Genomic DNA, 26,609 nt, shown 5'->3' with positions numbered 1-26,609 from the left:
TTAGGGCCATACAGCAAATTTCTCATTTTATTTAATTTGCTAGATGGCTTTATTGACCTGTTTATCGATACAGAGTCGGCGAAAAAGGGAACTGATGAAGTTGTTTGGTGACAACTGAAACTATAGTATTCCCTACCCTTCGCCCGCAACTAATCAATTTCATATCCACTTTAAAATATTTTGTTGTTATTCAAACAATTGAATTACAACAAAATATGGACTCAAGCTGAAATAAACACAAAGATGTAAAATTCTGCAGTCCAACAATAAAAAACGCCAACAACAGGGTGAGAACTTTAGTGAAATACTCCACTCCCGGCCCATCCAGCTGTTTCAGCATTAACATGGATATTCCCTCAGGGCTCAATGTTTTGCATGATTTAGCGTTCCCGATGACATTTGCAACATCATACATTATAAATTGTGCAAGAGAGATATCTGATGCGACGTAGAACTCTTTACCCAGCAAACCAAATGTCGGATGTCCGACATGTCTGAACAATTTCGGAAGCAAGATCGTTAAGATTTCGTTCCGATTTTCAAACGATTTTTTGGAGGGGAAATAGTTCAGATTTCGTATCGATTTCGTTCCGATTTCGGGCGAATGTCGGAAATAAATTTCCCTTCCGAATTTCCCAAGGAGTTTCTTCAGATTTCGGTCCGAAATCGATCCGATTTTGGACCAACATTTCGTTCCGAAATTATGTCAATCACTTCATATAACTTTCGTTAAGATATCGTTGCGATTTCGGATCGTGGCGTCCGAATTTTGTTCCGATTTCGTTACGATTGGTTTGCTGGGTAGTCACTACCACTGAATTTCAGTGGTGATGAAATCGGGTGGTCTACTGAATGAAGACAATTATTAAAAACGTTCTGTGAATGTGTTTTTCGTCTTTTTGTTTTTCATATTTTGGCTGGTAAATTCAAAACTCTTCATTGGGTTAATGGGTTAATCTTTCCAAATATAATTGGCTGTTGAATACGATGCGCATTTAGTTGTAACTGTTTTTTGTTTTCAGGTGATTCTTGTACTCCCTATTTTAGTACAGTACTCAATGTGAGTAATGAGTTTAAAGTGGCGCCCAACGTGGTGCTCCCTTATTACATTACAGAATTGAACTAACCAAAGCTAGTTATATTCCTGCTCAATATTAGAAGTAACGACTTCTATTGGTTCTTGATTATTAATCTTTAAATGAGCCCCACATTGGGCGCCAGTTTCAAATAATAAATATTTCGTAAAATTTTTATTTACAAATTTAATTATATATTCATAGTTTTCAACTTACCTGTGATATAGAATCCTGTTTCCACAGTTTTCCACCCTTTAAAATACCACTGATCTGTGTTGTCGGTGATGATTCCTTGGGTGGTATTGGTGGCGGTTTCTCATTATTGTCCGTATTGTTGTCGTTACTAATGCCGCTGCCACTAATGCCACCACCACTTTGCATTGTTGCCGGTTTGGCTGGCAGTGCTGGTGGCACCAGATCCTCATCGTCGTCATCATCTAGGCCTGCTGCTGTTGCTGACGTTGGTATGGCAAGATCTTCGCTGGCTTCGCGTACAATACGCCTCTCGGTCACTGCAGTGGTAGTAGTCATAGTTATTGTTTCAACGACATATCTTTGATTGGTTTTTTGTACAGTTATAAATTTATTGGTAGTATTTGCATCCTTTCTATCTTTATTATTGCTATTTTTCTTGACTATAGATGGCGCCATATTTGCACATACAAAAATGTTTGGTTAGGTGGTAGTTTTTTTTGTTTTTGTTGGGTTTTTACAAATGGTGGCAATATTGAACAAACGTCACCATACAGAGACATTGGCGTCATGCAAACGCCAAAATGCAATGCAACGATGGTTGGTTGGTTGATTCGAGTCATGTGAGAGATATGGTCGTGTGGTTGGTGGTGGTGATGAAAAACGCCCATCAGGATTCGTTTATATGGTCAGAGACGTACAAATGTAGAGGTTCCAACACAACACACAACACAAAGAATGGAAATACAACGAAATTAGCTGGACATTATATTGCATGTAAGCTGCTGAGAGGGTGGACAGCGGGGTGATATACAGTAATGAGGCAAGGAGGTTTTTAATATACATTTTTCAAAAAAAAAACTCTGTTACGCATACATTAGAAGCTAAACAGTTACCAATTTGAAAAGAAAATTTTACTACCCTCTTCTACACAGGGTAATTTAACATGCATAAATACACATTGCATTGATGTCAAATGAGTTGTTGTTGTAATTACATGGGAATTAATTGGAAAATGCCGATTGTTTAGAAGAGGAGGGGGTCGGCCAAATGAGATTATGAGCTTTAAAACGTATGACAACTATGACGATGAAGCCATATCCAATATTTTGGCTTCAATGTGTGATTGAATGTGCTGTGGGGTGAGAGTTTGTTTTTGAAAGAGGGAGTCTGATTGTTTATCCTATCGACATAATTTATCCAATTGGGGTTGGAGATTTTTGGCTGAATATTTGCTGTGTTAAACTTAGTTGTAGATTGGGGCTAATTTGTGGGCATTTCGTTACAGTTGGGAAGGGGGCAGCAAACAATATTTTTAAAGCATGTGGAAGTAAGTATAAGATTTTTTGGTGTCAGAGGGTCTGCATAAATCCTATTCTGAGAGCACTATCTCTTATTAATCAAGCGGGAAGAAGAATAAGAAAAAGTCGTGTGAAGACACATATCCTTCATATCCTCGTAAATGCTACTCTATAATCCAAAACTCAGCGAACTCACTGTCTTTTACCCATTAGGCGGGAATATGACATGAGAAGTGGAGAGATTTCAACTTCTAAAAAAATGTGTGTCAAGACACGCTGGGCGCCAATTAATTTTCAATTGCAGTCTCTTACCATTTAGGCGGGAGATATTTCTACTTCAATAAAATGTGTGTCAAGACACGTTGGGCGCCAAATAATTTTCAATTACATTTTATATCCTCATATCCTCGTAAATGCTACTCTATAGTCCAAAACTCAGAGAACTCACTGTCTCTTAGCCATTAGGCGGGAATAGGACATGAGAAGTGGAGAGATTTCGACATCAAAAAAATGTCTGTCAAGACACATTGGGCGCCAGTTAATTTTCAATTACATATATCCCACCATAATATGGAGGGTATAATTAAATTTGCCATTCCGCGCCTGTAAGATATTGGTAGGAGACCTTATATATCGATATACCCTTGTCCGACTGTCTGTCCGTCTGTTGAACTCAAGATACAGCTCGCAATTTTGAAGATAGAGCTTTATAATTTGGTACAGAAGTTTCTATTACCCCTAGGATGTTTGCTATTGAAAAGGGGCTATGTCGATCCACGTTTTGATATAGCCCCCATAGAACGGTACCTCCCGATTTTCAGTATTTTGAAGGTTTGAGCCTCCTTATCACACCGAAATGTCTGAAATTTGGTATTTAGTCTTCGTTGGGGGTATAAAAACCTTTCACCTGAAATTTGTCGTTATAGGTCCACTTCTTTATATAAGCTGTGGCCTTAATATCCCATGGAAATGACAGAAATTTGGTGAAATTTACTTGGAGGTAAACAACTTTCGACTGGAAATTTGTAGGTATATGTCTACTTACTTACATACTTAGCTGGCCCTTACAGAACATTTGTTCCATAAGCCGAACTAAGAAAAGATATCCATTTCTCTCTATTTGTTGTTTCGCACTCTGGAATACCGCGCTATTTCATCTCACCATCAACTTGTTTGCGCCATCTATTCCTTGGCCTGCCAATTCTGCGTGCAACGCCAAGCGGTCCGTATTTATACCAATTTTTAGCGGGTTCATCATCGCTCATTTTTATGATATGGCCTAGCCAACGCAATCGCTGCATCTCGATACGTTTAACAATATTGATGCCGTTGTATAGCAGATACAGCTCGTGGTTCATGCGACGTCGATATTCACCGTCAACGCAGATTGGTCCGTAGATCTATCGAAGAATTTTTCTCTCAAACACACCAAGCACTGCCATGTTTGCTTCGCAAGTACCCAGGCTTCGGAGCCATACATCAGCACGGGTAGTATCAGTGTTTTGTAGAGCGTTATTTTTGTTTGACGAGATGTGGCTTTGTTTTTAAAGTGCTTACTTAAACCAAAGTAGCATCTGTTGGCCAATACAATTCTTCTTTTTATTTCACAACTGATGTCGTTTGTTGTGTTTACGGAGGTGCCGAGGTAGACGAAGTCTTTTACTACCTCAATATTATAGGATCCAACTTCCACAGTCGGTCCGAGCTCAATGGACGCATTGCGCGTCGACACCATCAACTTGGTCTTCTCACCGTTTACCGCCAGAACCACTTTAGCAGATTCTCCTTCGACCTTCATAAAGGTATTAGTTACTTCTTTTACTGATCGGCCCATGATGTCTATATCATCAGCATAAGCAAGTAACATGTGACTATTGGTGTAGATTGTGCCACTTCTTTTGACGTTTGCCTCTCGTATAACCTTTTCCAGCAGGATGTTGAAGAGATCACACAAAAGGATGTCTCCTTGGCTGAAACCTCTTTTGGTACCAAACTCTTCGGAGAGGTTCTTTCCTATTTTAATTGAGGACCTCGTGTCAGTTAAAGTCATTTTACAAATTCAGACATGGCTTGGAATACCTTTGAACGCAGCGGACTGTCGAAGGCTGCTTTATAATCGACAAAAAGGTGGTAGGTGTCGATCTGCATTTCTTGAGTCTTCTCCAGGATTTGCCGCAGGGTAAATCTCTGGTCAATGGTGGACTTGCCAGGTCTAAAGCCGCATTGGTATGGTCCAATTATCTCGTTGACCATAGGCTTTAGTCGTTCGCACAATATGCCTGAGCATACAGTCTTATCTCCCTTCTTGTGGACGGGGCACAGGATACTCAGGTTCCAATCGTCGGGTACTCGTTCTTCCTGCCAGATGGTGCTAACCAGCTGATGAATACACCTTATCAGCGTGTCGTCTCCGGTTTTGAACAGCTCGGCTGGTAAGCCATCGGCTCCTACTGCCTTATTATTCTTCAGCCGATTTATTGCTGTCTTTACCTCATCTTGGCTGGGCGGTATACATTCAATACAATCTTCTGGATTGGGACTGTGGTATTTTCGTCGTCTTCGCTGCTATTGTATACCAACAGATTTGAAAAATGTTCTTTCCATATCCTGAGTACACTATCTGTATCAGTTACCAAATTACCTTGCTGGTATCTACAGGAGGATGTGCCTGTACCAAAGCCATCAGTTTGATGCTTCACTCTTTGGCAGAATTTTCGGACTTCATTCTGGCTCCTGTACATCTCGATTTTTTCACACTCGCGCTTTTCCATCTCTCTCTTTTTCCTGCGGAAAAGACGTTTCTCCTCTCTCCTTTTCTCCATGTAGCTCTCTCGCGCGCTACGCGTTGCTACGGATTGTAAAGTAGCCCTATATGCCGCATTTTTCTCTTCGGTGGCAGCACGACACTCCTGATCATACCATGGATTCCTTGGTGGAGGTCTTTGGTATCCAAGTATGGATTTTGCGGCTGTTTGCATGGAGTGGGCAATGCTTTGCCATTGCGCAGATATATTATCGTGATGAGGAGTGCTTTGATTAAGCAATTGGGCAAGTTGAGTGGAATATGCTGTGGCTATCTGTTGTGATTACAGCTTACCGATGTCTAACTTTCATGTTGTGTCTGTTCGTAATTTGTTTGATACGTTTAAGCGGGTGCGTACCTTTGCTGCAACATGGTAGTGGTCCGAATCAATGTTTGCGCCTCGGAACGATCGTACATGCAACACGCTCGATGAATGTCTTCCATCTATCACAACATGATCAATTTGGAGACAGCCAGGTGCCCTGATGAATATCGAGATGATTAAATCTGGTACTGCTAACTACCATGTTTTTTGCAGCTGAAAAGTCTATCAGCCTCATACCATTGTCAGATGTTTCACTGTGGATACTGAATTTCCCGACTGTTGGGCCAAAGATATTTTCCTTTCCAATTTTGGCATTAAAATCGCCTAGTATAATTTTAATGTCATGGGCAGGGCAACGGTCATAAGTTTCTTCTAAGCGCTAGTAAAATATATCTTTGGTCTTTTCGTCCATGTCTTCAGTGGAAGCATGAGCGCAAATAAAGCTGATGTTGAAGAATTTTGCTTTTATTCGAATTGCAGCAAGTCTTTCATTCACTGGAGTGAAGTTTTAGTCTCCGACTAACTACATATCCGCAACCAAACGCATGCTTTACGTCATGGCAGCTATAATACAGTGCGTCACCTTTCCTGTATGGCAGTAGATATATGTCTACGTCTTCATTAGACTCCAAAAAACCTCCGGATTTTCGATATTTTGTAGGTTTTATCCTCATTATCACACAGAAATGTCTGAAATTTGGTATTTAGTTTCGTTGGGGGTACGCATAACATTTTCGGTATAGGTCCTCGTACCCATAGAGGGGTACCGTCCGATTTTCGGTATTTTGAAGGTTGTGTCCTCAATATCCCACAGAAAAAGCTGGAATTTGGTATTTAATCTTCGTTGGGGGTACAAAAGTTTCCACTTGAAATTAGTCGGTAAAGGCCCACGTCTTCATACAGCCTCCATAAAACGGTACCTTCCCATTTTCTGTATTTTGAAGATTGTGGCCTCAATATTCCGCCGAAATGGCTGAATTTTGGTATTTAGTGTTCTTTTCGGGTATACAACTTTCCACTTGAAATTATTTGGTATATATCCACGCCTTCATGTAGCCCCCATAGAACGGTACCTTCCGATTTTCTGTATTTTTAAGGTTGTGGCCGCAATATCCCATCGAAATGGCTGGAATTCGGTATTTATTCATCGTTGGGGGTACAAAAGTTTCCACCTAAAATTTGTCGACATAGACCTACATCTTCATATAGCCTCCATAGAGCGGTACCACCCGATTGTCGGTATTTTGAAGGTTGTTTCCTCAATTACCCAGCAAAATGGCTGAATATTGGTATTTAGTCTTAGTTTGGGGGTACTTAAGCTTTCACCTGAAATTTTTAGGTATAGGTCCACGATTTCCGTTGTTTGAAAGGTTTTGGCATCAATTTCGCACGGTAATGGCTGAAATTTGGTATTTAGTCTTTGTTAAAAATTTTCACCTGAAATTTGTTGCTATAGGTTCACGCCTTCATGTAGCCTCCATAGAACGTTACCTTCTGATTATCGGTATTTTGAAGGTTGTGGCCACAATATTCGTGTTAGTCGGGGTACAAAACTTTCCACCTGAACTTTGTCGGTATAGGTCCCCATGTGTTTATGCAGCCCCCATAGAATGGTACTCCCAACTTTATGTATTCGAGTTTTTTTTTACATTTTCGGACCGAGATTGCTGTAATTAAATATTGAGTGTTGCCACACGGTACAATAGCTCAATTCGGAAATTTGTTCTTCCTCGTTTTTAATAAATAATTTCTTTTATAAAACATAACCTCTTTTTCTAAACATGTCTTTCTTAAAACGTTTGCATGGTCATCGTTTTTGAACAAAACCTAACATTTTATTTTTTAATTTTAATGATTAATATTTCATTTTATTTTCCCAGCAAATTTGCAAACAAATTTATTGTTTGTCCAACCTTCACCTACCGCATGACATTGCAAAAAAAAAGGAAAAACTCAGTATACCACCATTAGTCTATTTTGTAATAATCCCCAACCAGCTATGTAGTAGCTCCTTCAAGTAAGAAGAGTAGAGTATATACATACATACATATGACACGTGTATCCACCCATAATCCAATCTACAATACATTTCCACAACTGCATATTGTTTTTAAATGGAATTGGTGGAATATTCAAAATAAGAAAAAAAAAACATACAAAAGTTGTGGTCCGCAAGCAAAGTTCATTCGTTTGTTCGTTCGTTCTGCATTTCAATTGTAATTACTAAGTACGTTCAGTTCACTTATATCAAGAATATAAACAATACTATGATATATGTTCGTATGTATGTTTGATTGTTGTATGTGTGTGTTCACATTAAATACTATGTGTTTATAACGAATGACATTAATTTATCGCATAAAACCAGCAGGTACCGCAATGCAATGCAAGAATTGTCATTAAATGCATTTATCTACTCAAACATGAATGAACAGTGGCTCAAAGCCAAAAAGTGATATGCAATAATCAATAATAGACCAAAAGGAATACAGAAGTACATACATATCTCGATGATAGGAAATCTTAACAAGCCGTTATAAACGGCAGGTCAAGTCTATTATTTCTCATTTAAGGCAACCTAAATCGAAATTGTGCAAAATTCTACTACTCAATATATTCAAAATATAATCAATCCCACGGGTGATCATTGAATGGAAAAATATTTTATGAGGTCATTAGGATACGAAACTAAAGCCATAGCTTTTAGAAACAACTAAAAAAGTGTCAGTCGGCTTCGCCGACAGATATATACCCTCAGCCAATGTGAAGTTAAGCTTTCACCTACGGACAGATCAAATGTATTTAAGGTCTCTTCAGAATTTTGTGGCCCTTTTTGGACATTTGAACTTGCCGACAAAAATGTGGAAGATCCAAAGTTTGGACCAAATTGGTTGCCCCATTCAAGTGATATCGCCCTAGCATTTTAGTGTTATTTTTTAAATATTGGAGAGATGTACCGAAAGTTGTGGACCGGTATTGCCCATCAAACTAAGTTTGGATATAATATCACGAAGACCAAATGTTGGACCAAATCGGTTGAACAGTTCGAGAGTTATCGTGCTCTCCGACCGCCACATATGGTGACATAGGGGTTTTTTACACCTTTCTGGCTGTTTTCCCAAGAAATACGGACTTGCCCCTGAAAAAACTTTTACCGTCGTAATGGAGGTAGCGAATGTAAATCGCTTCGACAAAAATCGAAGTGATTCGCGAGCAGGTCTTAAAGTGAACTTTTGTGTGAGAGGTACCAGAAGGAATAGACAAATATAGTCCATATTCGAACGTGATCTATATCTGGTAGATACATTAGGATGTGCAAACTATGGATTACATCGGTCACTCCCTTCAATAGTTATCGTGCGCACAATTTTTCCGAGGATTTTTGAACTTTTGTGGGGAGGTAACTGAAGGAGTGGACCGATATAGCCTATCTTCCAATTTAATTTATGTTTTGGTAAAATATTACCAAGGCCAAATTTTGGACCGAATCGACAGATCCGTTCGAGAGTTATCTTACGCTCCAACCACTACACAAGGTGTCATAGGGGCGTTTTGCACCTTTCCGGCCATTTTCTCAGGAAGTATGGACTTGCCCCTGATAATACTTGTACCGTCGTTTGGGGGGAAATGCATACAAGTTGTTGCAACAAAAATCAAAGCGATTCGAGAGCAGGTCCTAAACTGAACTTATCAGAAATTTTGTGTGGGAGGTACCAAATCGGTTATTCACCTTCAAGAGTTATCATGCCCACAAAATTTCCGAACATTTTTGAACTTTTGTGGGGGAGGTACCGCAAGGAGTGGACCGATATAGCTCATCTTCGAACTTAAACTAAGTTTGGACAAAATATTACGAAAGCGCAAATCGGTTCATCCGTTCGAGAGTTATCGTGCGCACCAGCCAGACGGACGGACATTGCTAAATCAACTTCAAATTGTATGAAACACATTTCGTCCAAACGTACTTGGGGTCTAAAGCCATTATTTCGATGAGGCACATTTTGCCCGTATGAAAGTGTATATACCCTTTCTAGCCTAAAGGCTGTGGGTATAAAAAAAATAATAAAAAAATTGTGGTCCGGAAATTTTTTGGAAGAAAGTTTTGTAGCCTCGAATTCGACAAAATACCAAGTTTCAGCCGTTTCGGTAAGATAATATGGCTAATATTTACAAAATAGCGAAAATCGGTAGGCACCGTTCTATGGGCCATGGATCTATTCTAAGAAATTTCCGGGGGGACATTTTGTAACCTCAAAGATAAGTAACTACACAATTTCAGGCATTTCGGTATAATAATATGGCCATAACCTTCAAAATACCGAAAACCGGAAAGTACTCTTCGATGAGAGCTATATGAAAACGTGGGCCTATACCGACAAATTTCAGATGAAAAACAGTATACGCCCAACAAAGACAACATTCAAGTTTTCCAACATTTCTGTTGTAAATTGAGGTCACAGCCTTCAAAATACCAAAAATCCGGAGCTACTCTTCTGTGGGCACTATATGAAAACATGAACCTATACGGATAACTCTAATCTGGAATTTTTTATACTTCTCCATCGAAGACTAAATATTAAATTTCATCCATTTCGCTAAAACCTTCAAAATACTGAAAATCGGAAGGTACCGTTCAATGGGGGGCTATATGAAGACGTGGGCCTATACCGACAAATTTCTGGTTAAAATGTATACCCTCAAATTGCAGTCATTTCAGTGGGGCATTGAGGTCACAACCTTCAAAATACCGAAAATCGGGAGATACCTACACTATAGGGGCTATATAAAAACGTGGACCTATACTTTTAATTGCCTTCTGGAATGTTTTGTATCGCCCATCGAAGACTAAATACCAAATTTCATCCATTTCTGTTTGATAATGACGCTGAAACCTTTAATATACCCAACATCTGAAAGTACCGTTCTATGGGGTCTATATGAAGACGTGTACCTACAACGACAAATTTGTGGTTTATCCGCAACCTTCAAATAACCGAAAATCGGGAGGAACCATTCTAAGGAGACTATATGAAAACGTGGACCAATATCCACACAACAATAATATTTTAAAGATCTGCGAACTTGCAACTTAATTGAATTGCCCCTTTATAGATAAGTTGTAGTTACATTCAAAGTCGATATATGCACATTAGGGTGTCCCAAAAAATCAACATGTTTGTACCCTTTGATTCGACCAAGTATGTTTAGACGAAATTCGTTTGAGAACCAGACAATTTGGGATTAATTTCGGTTGCTTCGAGCCTTTTTTGGTCCGTGCCACTATAGATAGCCATATATCTGTTCCGTTTGCCAGATCTGCAACGGAATATCGCTGAGATATAATGGCTGTATGGAATGGGCGCACTTCCGAGGCTGTTCTGGTATTAATCGCCTCCTGGACTATTGCGATAGGACATCTGCTTTGCTGATTGCTGATCGGAGGAACATCATGTTCACCGCGATCCAGGAAACAAAGCTCATCGTACCCTGTAGCTTGCAACGTTGCGATGGTTACAATGATTTGCGAAAAGATCGTACAACAAATGGAGTAGGAGTACTTGTATTCCTTATATACCAGTCTGTTCTGTACATACTTAACCCGCATGAGCTTGACTCTAGCAACTAGTACATTGAATAAACCTGCCAGTCTGTCCAGTACAGACATATCTCACTTGACATGTAATGTAAAGTATGCAACTGCCGAAGTAAAGTTGCCTAACGTGTACATACCGCCAATGACTAGCTGTGCCTTGTGTTATAGGCACGACATTAGTTCGCTATAGAAGTGCAATAACCGTTTGTGCTAGGCGACTTCAATGCTCACCATGAGCTTTGACATTTAGTCCTAGGCAATGACCAGAGGGGTACAGCGCTGATCGATCAAATCGATAGTTCGCTATTACGAAGATAAGATGAGATTAAAACACAGCTCGCTAAACATCACCATTGTGGCACCCGGTTTGATGAACGATGTGTCCTGACAACCTGTGACATGTCCTGGGTCAGATCATCTTCCAACCATTGTCTCTGCAGAACACACCACTCGACTTCATAACCTCTGACTACTGTATTTTTCTGAACCACGGATTGGCAAGAGTTCATAGAATTTACCAATCACCGCTTCAGAGCTGCCCATTATCTCAGATCCTCGGTTAGCGGAGGGAATTTTCTGGGACATTAACATAACTGACACCGCTCCCTAATATCAGTTGTTCGTATATCTGAAATCAGACCAAATTTCCCAGAAGAGGCGATGGGACTTGCAACCATGAAGACCTAAGAGTTAGGGAACTTACTCTTGAAGTCAACAGGTTAGTAGGCGAACATAAGCGGAAAAATACTACTAGACCGCCCGAAGCAATGCAACATTGGTACAGGATTATGTAAGTTGTGGGCAAAGGTTAAATCAGTCTCGAATCCGGGAACGAAGGATGATAGAACTGTTGTTACTTTCAACGGCGTCACAGTGATAGATCCGAAGAAGTGTGCGTGTTATTTTAACCAGGGGAGTGATAGAGCGAAGAGGAGTACTGTTGCGATGTAATCATCCAAGGCATTGGAAATCATCCAAGGCATTGGACCCACACTGACTCTCAATGGTAATGATTAAGCAACTGGATAAACCGGGAGTTGAGTATTTGCCAAATGTCCTCACCTTATCGTTATCACCCATATTGCACCAGAAGCCTGGAAAGTTGGCAGAGGAAAATCGTGCAGGCCGATTTCTTTCCTGTCGTGCGAAGATTCAAGAGGCACAACTCCTCCCAATGATGAGAAACTGTTTCCCAATTGCCCAATCCATGCTGAAGATTCCGGAAAATGGAAAGACCACAACAATATTACACGCCATATCCACACGTATCAGTTGAGGACTGAGTCAGCACAAGGCATGTGACCGCACAGTCTTTGTGGCTCTTGACCTATCGAAGGCCTTCGATGCCGTCAACCTTGTCAAGGTGTTCGAAGATATAGAGAGTAGATTGAAAGAGGGGTAATATTTCCGTAACTGTTTAATCTCTACATAACTGTTACACTAACATCCCAGAAGGGAACTTCTCTCATATCAATGAGTGCATCTCGATTCTCAACGATATGGGACCTACTATTTATCGCCGTGTCCGTACGGCGTGTCTTAAGACACCACTTATGGAGAAGTTTCCTGAAATACTCCGAAAATGTCGTCAACATTACGCTGAGAGGTATTTTGCCACAGTTGAAAATTTGATTTCTGCTGGTCTGGGAATCGATGCCGGGCATTTAGCGTGCAAGGCGGGTATGTAAACCATTGCACAACGGCGGTACAAGCTGTTTTATCTGTTCATTTCTGTTCACACCCTCAAGAGGGCATAGAGATCGTAATGTAATCTACAAGCTGACTAGGTGCAGTTCTTCAATCTGAGGAATATGAAACTATTATCCGTTAAACTGTCACCTGGAAGGCTGAAATGAGGTTCCCGATGTCTCGATTTCGACCACTGACTACCTCAAGATATTGAGTGTAAAGTTCGATAGCATGTTTAAGTCGTATGCGTAAGTCACAACTATTTATGACAAGATAAGAAGTAGAAATAATATCCTCCAGTCACGAAACGGCAGCACTTGTGGTGCTGGCAATGAAACCTTCTTGTCTCCTTACAAAGCAATGGACCGGTCTGTGATAAATTATTCGGCACCAGTGTGGTATGCAAATGTTAGCGCCACGCAGCAGAAGAATATTCATAACTGCAATATAGCTTTGAAATGAATCTCTGAAACAAGTACGGCTTAAAAAAAAGAATTAAAAAACAAAAACTATTCTGTCTTGGGCTCTAGGCTGCTTAGCAGATACTAAACAATATAAGCTTGCGAAAATTGAAAAAAGAAAATAAACTCGCTTAAAAGTAGAGGTGTTATGCAATTTATAGTGTGTTAACTTTTTGTTTTTTTAATTTTTTATATTGCTTAAGATTGGAGTCGCGGTGCGTATGATTGTTACTATCATCTGTCTAATTAATACTAATCATACGCATTGTGGTTCCAATGTTAAAAAACACAAAATATTAAAAAAGTTAAAACACAAAAAAATTGCCTCACACCTCTATTTTTAAGCGCTTTTTTAATTTTCGGAAGCTTACTTAATTTCCTTTTTCGTAATAGTAAATGCTGTTCCAGAACCTGCTAGAACCTGCGCTTTTTTAATTTTCGGAAGCTTACTTAATTTCCTTTTTCGTAATAGTAAATGCTGTTCCAGAACCTGCAAGAACCTGCTATTTTTTTAACATTTTTCCTTTATGTTATCGAAATAAATAGTAAAAATCAGTAGATTCTTGCAGTACTGGAACAGACCAATTGTTTCATATCTTCTAAGCAGCTTAGAGACCCAAGAACTTTTTTAAAAAATGCCTATATTGTACTCGTATGTATATTAAGTATATTTTCTACCTATCCTGTAATGGTGTATTTTTAAAGAAAGAGCCTGTTCTCTACACACTGCTATTAGTTTCATTATCTAATGGTGTGGATACCGCAAGAAGTTCGAAGCAATGAATTCCGATCTTGAATCGTTAGTATAATTGTCCTATAATTTTTGTACTGCATAACCTTTTCAACACACTTTTCTGTCCACTGTAAATATCTTCATGGTATTCTGCATTCTCGGTGTGTGTATATGGCGCATCGAAGAAGTACTTTGGAAATTGGGGTGTTAGCATGCATGTCAGTGAATGATTAAGCCCATTTTCTTTTTTGCTGCGTTCTTCATTTGCTTTTTTGCGTTTCAATTTTTTTTTCATTTTTCTTATTTTGTGTATTTTCTTTCCGGCTATGATTCTTTAAGCAGTACTTTATGATTAAGTATCAGTTACGTCGTACCCAATATTCTGCAAATGACAGAACATGCGAGGATATGGTGCGAATTTTTTATTTTGCATTTCTGGCTATATATGTATGTATTTGTATCAAAGAGCAGTTAGAAAATCATTTCCGTAGCTCTGAAAATAGCGGTGGAGCAAAACGTCACAGAAATGCAATTAAAACAATCATATTTACTGTACTAATAACTTTGTACACAATTTAAGTAAGGGTTTCGCTGTTTGAAAACTGCACTTAATATTAAGTAATATTTTCCATTTGGGGCGCCCAGGGCCTAAACGGCCTTACCCACGCTCAGTGAATTGTAATGAACTATTTCGACTGATCTAGTTTATAGGCTCTTTTCAATGAATCTTTTAATTGAACTATTTCGTTCTTGAACTATACAACACCACCATAAAATGAAACTTTAAGACTGGATACTTCGATTCAATAACATGATTCACAAGTTCTTTATAATTTTAGTAAAATTTCTTAACGATATTGCTTGGGAAGTGTTTTTTCCAACGACTTTGAAATAATTTCAATTAATGTTAAAATCTCACTGTCAGTACCTCCCAACCACACCCAAGTACAGTCGTATATTGAGGATATTTAAAGATTTACTCATTGCTTGTTATGCAAAACATGGCGTGTGATGAAGAAAAAAAACGTAGCAATAGCAGAAAAAAAATCATCAGAATTGATTTCACAAAAAAACTGCAAAAACTGCTTAGCTCAACAAAAAAACAACGACGTATGTATTTGCATGTGGGCGGCGGTTTGATGACTATGACGCCGTTGCATTTTTTCTTTTCTTACTCACTTCAACCACCAAAAGCTACTACTGTTCCTGCTGTACTTATTTTTCAGATGTCATGTCATGTGTTTGAATTTTCAAGACAAAAAGTAGAAACATTTTGTACCAATAACTAGTGCAACCGCATACGACAGAAGCAAACAAAACCGACGACTCGTGGCGGTGATGGCACAAAAAAAGGAAGGAGGCGCCGGCAAATCATTTGTGACAAACACTATTTCAACTTAAAAGATGTGAACTTTAAGTGTCACCACCACACTACACAATAATCAATAATCTACTTGAAGAAATATTAACCCATTTTATACATATGAGCGTATCATTGTTCTTTTGATCGGCTTTGTGTGTCTCTCCACAAAGTGATTTTTAACCAAAACGAGTAGTGGGTTGAAAAGAGAGACTGATTTGTTAAAGGAAAATACATTATCCTTTTTTATTAATTGTGAAATATCAAAGCAAGTGCATATCATATTGAGAAAGAATTATAAAATTGTGGGGCTTAGGCATTGTATTAGTATCCCATTATTGGAAAAACCACTCCGAAACAACGAAGAAGAAGGTAAAGGACACCTTGATAAGGTACATACATAAGCTTCGTTCCCGTACTTTTTAATAGTAAAACTCGTAAAAGAGAGAACTGCAAAAAACTTGTTCTCACAAAAGTTTTTTGAAATCGTTCGGGAACGGAAAAATAAATATACGTCAAAAAACTGGAACAAATGTCAAAGTCGGTGTATCAGCCAATCAGACGCCGGCAACCATGTTACTATTTTTTTACTCGCCCAAATTTGTCGTGTAAAAAGTTTTTAAAGAGAGCGTCATTCAGCGCCATTTTTGTTTAAACTTTAAAGAAAAATGAACATTTTACAACTTTTTTGTGTACGGGAACGCTTTTTCGGGTAAAATGTGTAAAAGTGGTAAAGACTGTAAAAACTTTTTAGTTCTGGAACAAAGCTATATATACATCAGCTAGATAACACCACCTGATAAAAAGGAACGCATTACTGATGCTTGAAACTTGAGTATGCTGTGATGCCCCACAAGTCACAATCTACTAAATTCTTTTCTGGAACGTTGAGTGATCATCCACGTAGTGACCTCCTACGAATTAGAGATCCCTTAACGCCGGTGTGTCAAGCGGATGCGTGCCTATCGGTGTTCCAAGACCACCTGTGTTAGAACAGAGCCTCATTGAAAACCTGGGTTTCTCATTGCAGTATAGATTTAGTTGTCATGTCCTTGCCATGGTACTGGAGGGCTATACCATGGTCGACTTCCATTCCTTCATTAGTTCAATGACGTATGGATCTGAACGAATTAAACAACAAAACAAATATCCCAAAACCCAATGATGACAACAATTTCGCAACGCCCATGGATATTGATTCGAATACAACCAGGAATGATGAAATTCAGCCTACGATCGACAAGACAATAATTTCGGGAGGGGATGGACAGGGGGTACCCGCGCTCTAGCAATTGTCGAAGACAGTCTCACTGAACAAAGTAGACAACTAAACCTTTTTCACATGTAATTCGAAACATTCCAGTTGTAATTCGTAACATTTCATTTGTAATTCGATTATTCTATTTGTAATTCGTTACATTTTATTTGTAATTCGAGAATTCCATTTGTAATTCGAATTATTTTATTTGCAATTCGAATTATTCGGTTTGTAATTCCAATTATTATATTTGTAATTCGAATTATTCCATTTGAAATTCGAATTACTCTATTTGTAATTCGAATTATTCTATTTGAAGTTCGAATTATTCCATTTCCAATTACAAATAGAATAATTCGAATTTCAAATGGAATAATTCCAATTACAAATGGAATAATTTGAATTACAAAAAGAATCATTTGAAATTCAAATGGAACAATTCGAATTACAAATGGAGTTAAGCTATTGAGGATGGATTGGCTCCTGTAGCCCACAAAGGCCAAAACGGTAGCGTTGTTGGCTAGACTCAGCGTCCTACGGACTTACTTCTCCTAACTTCAACGCCTTCTTCGTTTAACATGGAAAATAAATGTAGAGGAAAGTGGAAACAGAGGTCTACTAATCACTATATTCCTGCAAAAATTCCATTGGCAAGAGCTGGGGGCTGAGACCACTAGATTTTTACGACCAATTCTTTCATATGGCTCTCTAGTGTGGTGGAATGCTCTGAGCAAGACACACATCTTTGTAAACTGAACAGCGCCAAAGAGCGGCATCAATATTAATCACTGGTGCAATGAAGAACACTAAATGTGATACTTGATCTCAAACCACTGGATCTCGTAGTACAGGAATTGGCAGCAACGAGGGCAGTTCGGCTCAAAGAGCTATTTTTATGGCGCAGTTACCGAGTATGGTCGCACTGCAATTCTACGACGAGCTGAAATACCAATAGGCTTCTCAGTGCAAAGTGCACATGGATGACTGAACTCGCAACCGTTCACCTCTAGATGGTATAGAGATCTATGCCGACGGCTCTATGATTAAATCAGACACGGGAGAAGGCGTCTATAGAAATTCTCTCGACCTACGACTCTTATTCAAGTTAAAATTGTAGTGTCTTTAAAACCGAAGTATTTGCGATCAAAAAAGCCGCATAACTGATAAGCAATGTGGAAAGGGACATAGTTGGACCGGTGACTATTTACGTCTATCATCCGCTATTTCATTACCTTTGATGTCGCTTGACTAAAGAAATGGAAAGGCCTGCAAAGTCTTCAAGTGACAGAAGAAAAAGTCTTCTAGGAATTGAAGACAGTCTAAACGTTTTCTTACGACTGATTCCTATCTACAGGTCTCCTATAGTCAGAAGTTCTTTTAAAGGTATTCCAGGGACTAAAGACCTTATAAATGTCTTCTAGAGACTGAAGGCCTTCTAAAAGTCTTCTAGGGATTGAATACCTCCTAAAGGCCTTCTAGGAGCTGAAAACTTTCTAAAGGTCTTCTAGGACCAGAAGGCCTCCTAAATCTCTTCTAGGGATTAAAGACCTTGTGAAGGTTTTCTCGGTACTGAAGACATTCTAAAGGCCTTCTCCGTACAGAAGACCTTCTAAAGGTCAGATTCAACCGAAATCACGATCGATACATCCAGAACAAGGGTATTTGGATAAGGTCAGTCAAAATTGGCAAAATATACCCGGCTGGAACGTATCTAGGACAATTTGGCCAGTCCCTTCTAAACCAAGAACCACATCTCTACTCTCAATATCCGATCCGATCCGCCGGTCAGAAATTATGAAGTCGGTAGGTTTGTTGACGGACAAGATGATAGATCGGGAAGATAGAAAGCCAACGGAAATTTCGGGTTGCCAAGACACGCCATTTATCAGACCGGGTGCCACAGTGGTGACGTGGTCTGAGCCAAGCGAAATGCTAGGACACATCATTTATAACACTACGTGTCACAATATTGATGTCTGGCCAACAGTGGCAATCTCCCTCCTCTTATAGTCTGAGTTCATCGAGCAAACTGTGGAGCTATTAATTTGCTTTGGGTCATCGCTGTACCCGTCATGTCATTGCCTAGAACGAAAGTCAAAACTCATGATGACCGCAGAGCAAAACTATTCATCGACGGTATGTACACTAGGCCGGGGCGATTTGAAAACCTTAATGGGCCCTTCGCTTTTTTTATTCCTGGGATTGAACTGAGCAAAAAAGTCCACTAGACCATAGGTCTACGATGAAAACCGAGCCTCCTGATTTTGACTTCAAGTTTTTTTATCCACGTTTTTTGACATTTTGGCGTATAACTGCCAAACCAACACAATGGTAAACTCTCTAATACATCGCGAAAGCATTGGAATGCTCCTTCAGGTGGTTTTGGCCTTTAAAAGGTGCAAACTTTTCGGAAAATGTCGATAAATGACACTGTGCTACAAAAGTTCACCAGAAAAAAAATAGTTTTTTTTATAACGGTAAAAGCAGTAAAAATCTGGGTTTCTTACACTTTCAAATTTAAACGGGCATATCTTCTTTCTTTCACAACGGATTTCTATTGATCCTTCTACCTTTTAAAGGGGTGAATTATATATTTCGAACAAGTTATTATTTTTTTTAAATCGGTTAACAAATGGCTGAATTATTGTGTTTTAAGTCTGAAAAACCCCACAGAGAAACTATAACCGAATTTCTCACAATTTTCAAAATAAATATTGAACAAAACAAAAATTGAAAATATTTTTGAAAATGTTGAGAAATTCAGTTATAGTTTTTTTTTTGTGGGGGTTTTCAGACTATAAAAAAATTAAACGAAGTGACCCAAACAAACTAAAGGCATTCTCGTTCTCTTTGGATCCCAACACGATAGAATTTTGCATCAGAACGTTGCATTTTTTTCTGGTCCACTTTTGTAGCACAGTGCCTTTTATCGACATTTTCCAAAAAGTTTGCACCTTCTAAAGGCCAAAACCACCTGAAGGAGTATTCCAATGCTTTCGCGATGTATTAGAGAGTTCTTAATTACTGTCTTGGGTACAATTTCTACCTTTGTGTTGGATCGAAAATCTCAATGATTTGGCCGTTATACGTTATACGCCAAAATGTCAAAAAAAAAACGTTGATAAAAAACTTAAAGTCAAAATCGGGAGGCTCGATTTTCACCGTCGACCTATGGTCTAGTGGACTTTTTTGCTCAGTTCAATCCCAGGAATCAATGTACACTTTAAGCACCTCTATTTCGGCAGTTCCACACTTTACTGCTACTCCTATATAATCCATGTATGGGTCAGTAGAGTCAAGCTCAAGCGAGATAGGTCTGTACTAGGCAGACTGGAGTATAAGAAAAAACATATTATCCTCTTCCGCTTCTTGCACGATCCCTCCGCAAGGCGTTGAAACCATCGCAACGTTGTAAGCTATCGGCGACGGTGATTTGTTTCCTGGATCGCGGCGACAATGATATTTCCGCGAATCATAAAGTTTGCAATATCGCTGACTTTGTTGGGAAGACCGCTGCAATTGAATTGTAGAAACGATGCATTTCCGGGGCGCTGAAAAACAACGTGGGGGTATAAAGTGCTGCTTTTGTTGCTATTGGGGAGACTATGGGCTTTGACTGTGCTTCGTATTGCGAAGATGGTTGCTGGCGGCGGATCTGAGTGCAGCTCGGTAGTGCGGCCATTCCCTACATCCACAACATCTCACCAATGTTGACATGTCGTGGATGCTAATCTGGCAAATGATCCATGACCCCCCGGGGTTCTTATCTATTTTGGCGGGGACCAAAACAACTCGGAATATACACGAACGCCGGCAAATAAATTTTGAGGTGGCGGCCCCTGGTCGAAGAGTTCTCCGAGTAAACCCCATGCATTGAATCGACCGCAGTGGGATTGATGAATCATATTGTAATCATTTATTTGGTCCGTCTAAGCCAGAGGGCCTTAGGGTGACATTATAAAAATACACCACGCTGTAACTCAGACACTTAACCTTTGATAAAAAGCTACTTTGGGTTCTCAATAAAACCTTGGTGAATATGTTAAGAAACCAAAAGGCAACTTTCGTGGTAGGTAGGACCACTTTACTTACCACGAAAGTTGCCTCTTCACCTACGAAATCTTGAAGCACAGAATATTCTATGAACAATTGGCACTGCTGTCCTCTATTTAAAATCCAAAGTCTCAAACTTAAATTCAAATTTTCTTTTAAATGTTGTATTTTAATAATTTAATTTCTTGCAAATATTTTCCACGAATTAAATAAAACTGAACTACTACGTCGCAGATAAAAGTGTTGCCTTGGTGAGGTTTTTAAATATGTAAATGAAAACCACAAGACTTGATTTCGCTAAAGGACATAATTTTATGAATAAATAAAGGAGACATGCATTAAATCGAGCAAGTCTTTAGGGGAGACATTTACATTTTTTTGGCTGCTTCTTTTTTTGTATGCGTAAAATTTTTTTGTCTACATTAAACATTATAAAAAAATATCAACCATCTAATAAGTATTTACAGACACGCAAGGATCCACTCACATCCTTGTGTGAGCGAGGAGGGAAAGAGGGAAATGCAACAGAAGTGAAAAGAAAACCAAAACGTAAGAGCTTACGATGAACGATAACCGATTTCCATATCGAATTGATTGTTTCATTGATTGCATGATACTCGAAAGCGATGACGGTGATTTAATGGCGCAACGGGGAGGGGGATATGATGGGGGGTCAAAAGCATTTTGGGCGTTTTTTTCTTTTTATTTTTTGGTTGTACGGTTGTCAAATATGGCGCTCGTGCTGTTTTTTTTTTTTTTTTTTTTTTTTTGGATAAACTAAATATCCTTCTTTCATTCATCATGGTTTATGTACAAATGCATGGCACGGTAGAAAGGATAAAATGAGGTTCTGTTTTTTTTTCTTCTTTAGAATTTCGTTTTCTTTTTTGTTTTTGTTGTATTTTGAGTTATGAAGAAAAACGTAAATTTTGTTCTTTTGTGTTCTCTTCTTGCCTTTTCTTTAATGATAAAATTATTCCACATCTTTTGTGGCATATAAACGAACACACAAAAAAACAACAACAACAGAAACAAGAAGGTGCAAATTGAATAAAACGAAGCAAATTGAATCTGTGTGAAAATCGCAGCGTGTGCTGCTGGCGCTAGCGGCTGGCTAGCTAGCTGCCTACTAGTTGAGCGGGGGGCGGCCATTATACCTACCTGGTGATGATTTATACTGAGCCTGCAGTACATAGCGTGGTCGTTCTTCACCGGCAATAATTTCCTTTTGTGTTATACGCCGTTCGGGCGAACTGGTATGCAATGGCAGTATGGCCACGGCTGGTACGCCCAATGGTGCTGTTGTTAAATCCTCCTGGCATTGAGGCGAATGGCATTCTGCAAGGACAAAGAACAAAAACACACACAAAACAGATATTAACATTATGAAAATTGCATGATTTTCCTGTGCCAAACCAAAAAAGAAAAAACAGCAACAACGAAAAACGATTGCAGTAAAGCAAACCCACTTTGATCTGAAATGGCTTATTAACATTCTGTGTGTCATATTTACTCTCAAGGTAAAGTGACACACAACTTGATACCTGCACTCGGTCGGTCCCTGTACACATTGAAAGATTGTTTTAACCATATAAAGTAGATATACCACAATATTGGTATTGATAATGGCAAATATAACAAGTAAAAAAAAACGTTAAGTTCGGCCGGGCCGAACTTTTTATACCCCCAAAATAAAGTGTTCTGACGTAAAACGGAAAAATTATTTTGTATCCACAGATCTTTATTATGTGAGGGCCATATAAAAGTGTGGAGCTATGTTGACACATTCTGTTTCTGAAGTTTAGTGACCACTGGGAACCTCAAATGTCAATTTACAGAGAGTTTGGGATTTACCGTAGTTCGGTGAAAAGATGTAACTAAAATCCTCAAAATACCGAAAATCGGGAGGTACCGTTATATGGGGGCGATACCAAAACATGGATCTATGTTGAAGATTTTTGGTGAAGATGTTTTGTGATGTAGCTAATCCTCAAAATACGGAAAATCGGGAGGTGACGTTATATGGGGGTTATACCAAAACATGGACCTATGTTTCCAAGTTTTGGTGGAGATGTTTTTTGACCACTGAGAACCGCAAGTGTAAAATTGCAGGTAGTTCGGTCACAAAATGTAGCTAAAATCCTCAAAATACCGAAAATCGGGAGGTACCGTTATATGGGGGCGATATCAAAACAAGGACATTTGTCCATAATTTTTGGAATATAAGTTTTTTGGTCACTAAAAACCCTAAATGATAATTTGACATTCGCTAATTCGGTCTGAAAATGTGACTAAAAACGTCGAAATACCTGAAATCGGGCAGTACCGTTATGTGGGGGCTATACCAAAACATGGATTGACAATTTTTGGTGGAGATATTGTTTGCCAACTGGGGACCTCAAGTGTTAAATTACAGGTAGTTTGGTCAAAAAATTTAGATTATATCCTCAAAATACCGAAAATCTGAAAGTACCGTTATATGGAGGATATACCAAAGTATGGACCTATGTTGACAATGTTAGGTACAGATGTTTTGTGACTACTGGTAACCTCAAGTGTTAAATTACAAGTAATTCGGTCAAAAAGGGTAGCTTATATCCTTAAAATACCTAATATCGGGAGGTACCGTTATATACCAAACCATGGACCTATGTTGATAGCATTTGGTGGATAAGTGTTGTGATCAATAGCAACTTCAAATGTAAAATTACAGCAAGTTCTGTCAAGAAATACAGCTAAAAATCTTAAAATATCGAAAATCGGGAGGTACGCATAGATGGGGCCTATATTAAAATTATATTGCACATTTTTAGTGAAAACTTTATGTGACCTCTGGGAATCCCAAATGTCAAATATCGGGAAGTTCCGTAAAAAAAAGGACCTGAAACCCTCAAAAAACAGAAAACCGGCAGGTACCGTTATATGGGCGCTATACCAAAACATGGACCTATGGACTTTTTGTTTGGAGAAGTTTCGTGGATGTTTCAAATCTCAAACTACATCTTAAATCCTCAAAGTACCGAAAATCGGGAGGTACCGTTAAATGGGGACTGTATGTTCGCAATTTTTAGTGGGAAGTTTCGGACCACTAGGAACCTCAAATGTCAAACTACAGATAATTTGGTTAGAAATTGTAACTAAAATCCTGAAAATACCGAAAATTGGGAGGTACTGTAGTATGGACCTTAAATGATAATATCTTTAAAAACGTCAAAATACCTCAAATCTGGCGGTGCATTTATATGGGAGCTATACTAAAACGTGGACCGATATAGGCCATCATCGAACTTGACTTGCCTGAAAACAAAAGACGCATCTTCCCAACCCCATGTCCATTCCTGTGAATGCTAGAGTGATTACAGCAGACTGCCGGACGGAAAGGCATAGATCGACGCAGAATTTGACCCTGATCAAGAATATATATACTTAACAGGCAGGCTTGGAGTTCAGAGATGCAGTGTCAATGCCTTATTTGGAGACGACCCACCACCCAATCAAGATCCGAACTATTTAGCCACCTAAATTGATAGCACCGTACCTAACACATGCTCTGCATGTGGTTTGGAACAGAACGATACGCTGCTTTTGTTTAACTGACCATTTAAAACGCAATCACCTCTCTCCAGATTCATTATGGACGCAGCCAGTCTAGGGTGCAGAATTTTTGCATGTAGACACAAAGGAACCAGAACTAGATAACTTAAAAATTTATACGAAAGAAAGTAATTGCGATGCTACAGCAACAACAAAAATATTTTAAACTATCGCTGCAGACACGTTTACCAATGCTTTGGTCGTGAAAAAATTCGCCTGGAGTCGAAGTCGTGCCAAAAATATATCGTCGTTCTAAGAATTCGTAAACATTCATACGAATTCTTAGAACGACGATATATTTTTGGCACGACTTCGACTCCAGGCGAATTTTTTCACGACTCCGGCTCCGACTCCTAGAGTGAATTCCTACACCACTAAAAATGAATAAATTGTGCACAAATTTTTAACTTTTTCCTATATTTTGGCCTATATAAACTAATGTGTTGGTTTTTCGTTACATATTCATTAGAAAGAGCATTCGTTCGAATACATTCGAACATATCAATATTGTTTCTGCCGCATCTTACATTGACAAATAGCAAAGTTAGAAAGTTTTTGTCGGAATTATTTCGCGTGAGAAAATCTTTAAACTTTCAAAATATGTGAAAATGAAGGGGCAATACAAATCATAAGGAATCCGTGCTATAAAAATTATAAGCAATTTATGGCCAAGTTTCAAACTAGATGTAAGCCAACATTTTAGTGTGCTTAGCTTTAAAAAGAGACCCCCAGTTGTAAAGCTCAATAAAAACCATTTTTCATGATTTCTTTCCGAGAAAACTACGAAACTTTTTGGCAGATTTTTTCTCCATCTGATTAAAATAGTACAAAGTTTTGAGGACGTCTACGAAACCCTGTTTTTAATAAAGCATTTTGCGGTGCCAACTCTAGCTCGAAAACTAATAAACCAATTGTCATATATTTTTGTGGCCGATTTCGAGAAAAACACAGCATATATGCTGCATACAAAATAAAATAAATTGTTCCCATCCAACGCTCATACTAAGGCAATATTATTCCGATCGACTTAAAAAATTGACCACATATTCTATGCTACTTATACTTTCTACTTTTTTCTGAAATTTATAAGTAGGGATCACCCCTAAAACTAAAACTAAAATTCAGCGATCACATTTTGAACTTTGGTGTGGAGTGGATAATTTTATTGACATATTTGAGATATATTGTGTACACCACTCAGCACGTAGGCAGATGGATGTTTTCTGGAACTGAAAAATTAGCACACGATCAGACTTCGTGCATGTAAATATTCTACAACAAGTGAAAAAGTGTCAGCCGGCTTTGCCGACTGAGTATACCCTCTGCCAATGTGAATTGAAACTTTTATCTACGGACAGATTGAATGTATTTAGGGTCTCTTCAGAATTTTGTGGCCCTTTTTGAACATTTGAACTTGAAATGTAGATTAGGAATTAACACAAATGTTGAACTTTTGTGGGGGAGGTACCCTTAGGGAGGACCGATATGGGCCATTTTAGAAGTTAAACTAAATTTTGACAAAATATTAGGAGACCAAAGTTTGGACAAAATTGGTTGCACCATTCAAGTGATATCGTTCTAATATTTTTTAAATATTGGAAAGAAGTACCGGAAGTTGGGGACCGCTATTGCCCCATGAAACTAAGTTTGGATAAAATATGACAAAGACCAAATGTTGCACCAAATCAATAGAACAGTTCGAGAGCCACATATGGTGACATAGGGTTTTTTACACCTTTCGGGAAATATGGACCAAGAAATATGGACTTGCCTCTGAAGAAACGTTTACCGTCGTAATGGAGGTAGCGAATGCAAATCGCTCCAACAAAGTGATTCGAGAGCAGGTCTTAATGTGAACTTATCCGAAATTTTGTGTGGGAGATACCAGAAGGAGTAGACAAATATAGTCCATATTCGAACCTGATATATTCCTGTTAGATATATTAGGATGTGCAGAGTATGGATTACATCGGTCACTCCCTTCAAGAGTTATCGTGCGCATAATTTTTCCGAACATTTTTGAACTTTTGTGGGGGAGGTACCTGAAGGGGTGGACCTGTGAGAGCGGTACCTGAAGGAGTGGATCGATCTTGTTTATCTTCGAACTTAAACTATGTTTGGACAAAAAATTACGAAGGCCAAATTTTGGGGCAAATTGGCAGATCCGTTCG

The 26,609-nt window shown here is 38.8% G+C and overlaps 1 protein-coding gene across 4 annotated transcripts in view; it reads right to left on the bottom strand.

Annotated features, from left to right (window-relative positions):
- LOC141397928 (uncharacterized) overlaps positions 1–26,609 on the bottom strand; it is a 130,846-nt gene that overhangs the window by 21,919 nt on the left and 82,318 nt on the right. For 2 of the 4 annotated variants that reach the window (XM_073974874.1, XM_073974875.1), the window contains exons 4-5: positions 22,006–22,182; positions 1,293–1,711 (exon numbers count right to left, since the gene is read on the bottom strand). In XM_073974874.1, the coding sequence (XP_073830975.1) occupies positions 1,293–1,711; positions 22,006–22,182 (596 nt within the window). The remainder of the gene's footprint in view (positions 1–1,292; positions 1,712–22,005; positions 22,183–26,609) is intronic. The other 2 variants (XM_073974877.1, XM_073974878.1) reach the window with 1 other exon arrangement.

This window comes from Musca autumnalis, unplaced genomic scaffold (genome assembly GCF_047663935.1).
Source record: "Musca autumnalis isolate F117 unplaced genomic scaffold, ASM4766393v1 scaffold_3, whole genome shotgun sequence".
NCBI lineage: Eukaryota > Metazoa > Arthropoda > Insecta > Diptera > Muscidae > Musca > Musca autumnalis.
This window is presented reverse-complemented; position numbering and strand designations above follow the sequence as displayed.